General features: G+C 49.6%; 1 protein-coding gene across 1 annotated transcript; it reads left to right on the plus strand.

Moving 5' to 3' along the window:
• Positions 1-514: 514 nt before the first annotated feature.
• Positions 515-1558, plus strand: LOC112413499 (melanoma-associated antigen B16-like). Its single transcript, XM_024765455.1, has one exon. The coding sequence runs from the start codon at positions 515-517 to the stop codon at positions 1556-1558; it is 1044 nt and encodes a 347-aa protein (XP_024621223.1).
• Positions 1559-1876: the final 318 nt, after the last annotated feature.

Here is a 1876-nt window from a genome sequence, read left to right on the forward strand (position 1 = left end):
AATAGATGGGGGCGGGGGGCTTCCCTGGGGGCGCAGTGGTGGGGAGTCCGCCTGCTGATGCAGGGGACATGGGTTCGTGCCCCGGTCCGGGAGGATCCCACATGCAGTGGAGTGGCTGGGCCTGTGAGCCATGGCCGCTGGGCCTGCGCCCGGAGCCTGTGCTCTGTGACGGGAGAGGCCACAGCAGTGAGAGGCCTGCGTACCACAGAAAAGGAAAAAAAAAAAAAACTGAAATAGATGGCGGCGGGCACCTTACCAACCAGGATCTAATTTGAGAAGCGTATGTGAGGATTGTGGGGCTAACCAACCCATGGCAGAGGGGGCTCCACAGCCCTGAGAGGTCCAGGGAGTGAAGCTGGCAGAGGCCACCCCTCCCTTCCTCCTCTGGGTCTCAGGAAGAGCCGCCACAGTTAAGTTTACTAGCTGAAGCCACTCACATATGCCCTGTTTATCTTAGGTGGTGAATCTCATTGCCCACCCTCCTGTCCACGTACTGCTACCCACAAGAGTCATCATGTCTCAGCGTCAGAAGCGTCCTCAGCACTCATATGATCAATGCCATCAGACCTTCAGTAAGTCCCAGGGCCTGGAGGTTGCACAGGTCTCCAAGGCTCTGGAGGAGACCCATCTCTCCTGCCATCCTCTAATGCCTGGCGATTTGAAGGAGGCTCCTGGGGCTGCTATATCCAGCACTCCTGAGGGTCCTCAGTGTTTCTACTCCTCTTCCATTGCTATCAAAGCCACCTCACCCACCAAATCGGATGAGGGGTCCAATAGCCAAGAAAGAGAGTATACTCTGAGCACCTCACAGGCTGTGCTAGGCCCCAAGAATGTGCCTATAGATGCTCTAGATAAGAAAGTATCTATGTTGGTAAATTTCTTGCTATTCAAGTATCAAATGAAAGAGCCAATAACAAAGGCAGATATGTTGAAGATTGTCATCAAAGAGTGTGAAGTCCACTTTCCTGAGATCTTCCTGAGAGCCTCTGAGTGCATGGAGATGGTCTTTGGCCTTGATTTGATGGAAGTGGATCACACCAATCACCACTATGGCCTCTTCATCAAATTGGGCCTCACCTATGATGGGATGCTGCACCGTGAAGTGGGCATGCCCAAGACCAGCATCCTGATACTTATCCTGAGTGTGATCTTCATGAAGGGCAACTGTGCTACCGAAGACGAAGTCTGGAAAGTTCTGAATGTGACCGGGGTATATGCCGGGATGAAGCACTTCATCTTTGGGGAGCCCAGGGAGCTCATCACCAAAGAATTCGTGAAGGAAAAATACCTGGAGTACCGGCGGGTGACCAACACTGATCCTGCGCAATTTAAGTTCCTGTGGGGCCCCAGAGCCCACGCTGAAACCACCAAGATGAAGGTCCTGGAGTTTCTGGCCAAGGTTCATGGGACTGACCCAAGTTCTTTCCCATCTCAGTATGAGGAGGCTCTGCAAGATGAAGAAGAGAGAGCCCGAGCCAGAATTTCAGGCAGGGCTGTCTCTCCTTCTGTAGCCACTGCCAGTTCTAGTGCCAAGGCTAGCAGCTTCTCCCACACCTAGGGGAGCCAGGGATACTTTCTTCATGCATTGTTGGAAGACGCAGTTAGTGCTGGTAGAATTTAGTTCTGAGGTGGGGGCAGAAAGGAAGACAGTGTATTTGCCTGTGTGTTCCTGTTTTGTATGTATAACTTGTAAGTTTATTCTCTTTTTTGATGTATGTATTACTCATATTTTTAATATGAATTTAACTGTTTCAAAATATAAAGATTTATGAATGATACTGATCATACATTTACTACTCATGATGTTTAAAGCAAGAACTTTGTTGTTTTGTGAAACAAATTGTGAAACTATCCATTTTATCTTCTGGAATAAGAA

Source organism: Neophocaena asiaeorientalis, unplaced genomic scaffold, assembly GCF_003031525.2.
Source record: "Neophocaena asiaeorientalis asiaeorientalis breed wild unplaced genomic scaffold, Neophocaena_asiaeorientalis_V1.1 scaffold361, whole genome shotgun sequence".
NCBI lineage: Eukaryota > Metazoa > Chordata > Mammalia > Artiodactyla > Phocoenidae > Neophocaena > Neophocaena asiaeorientalis.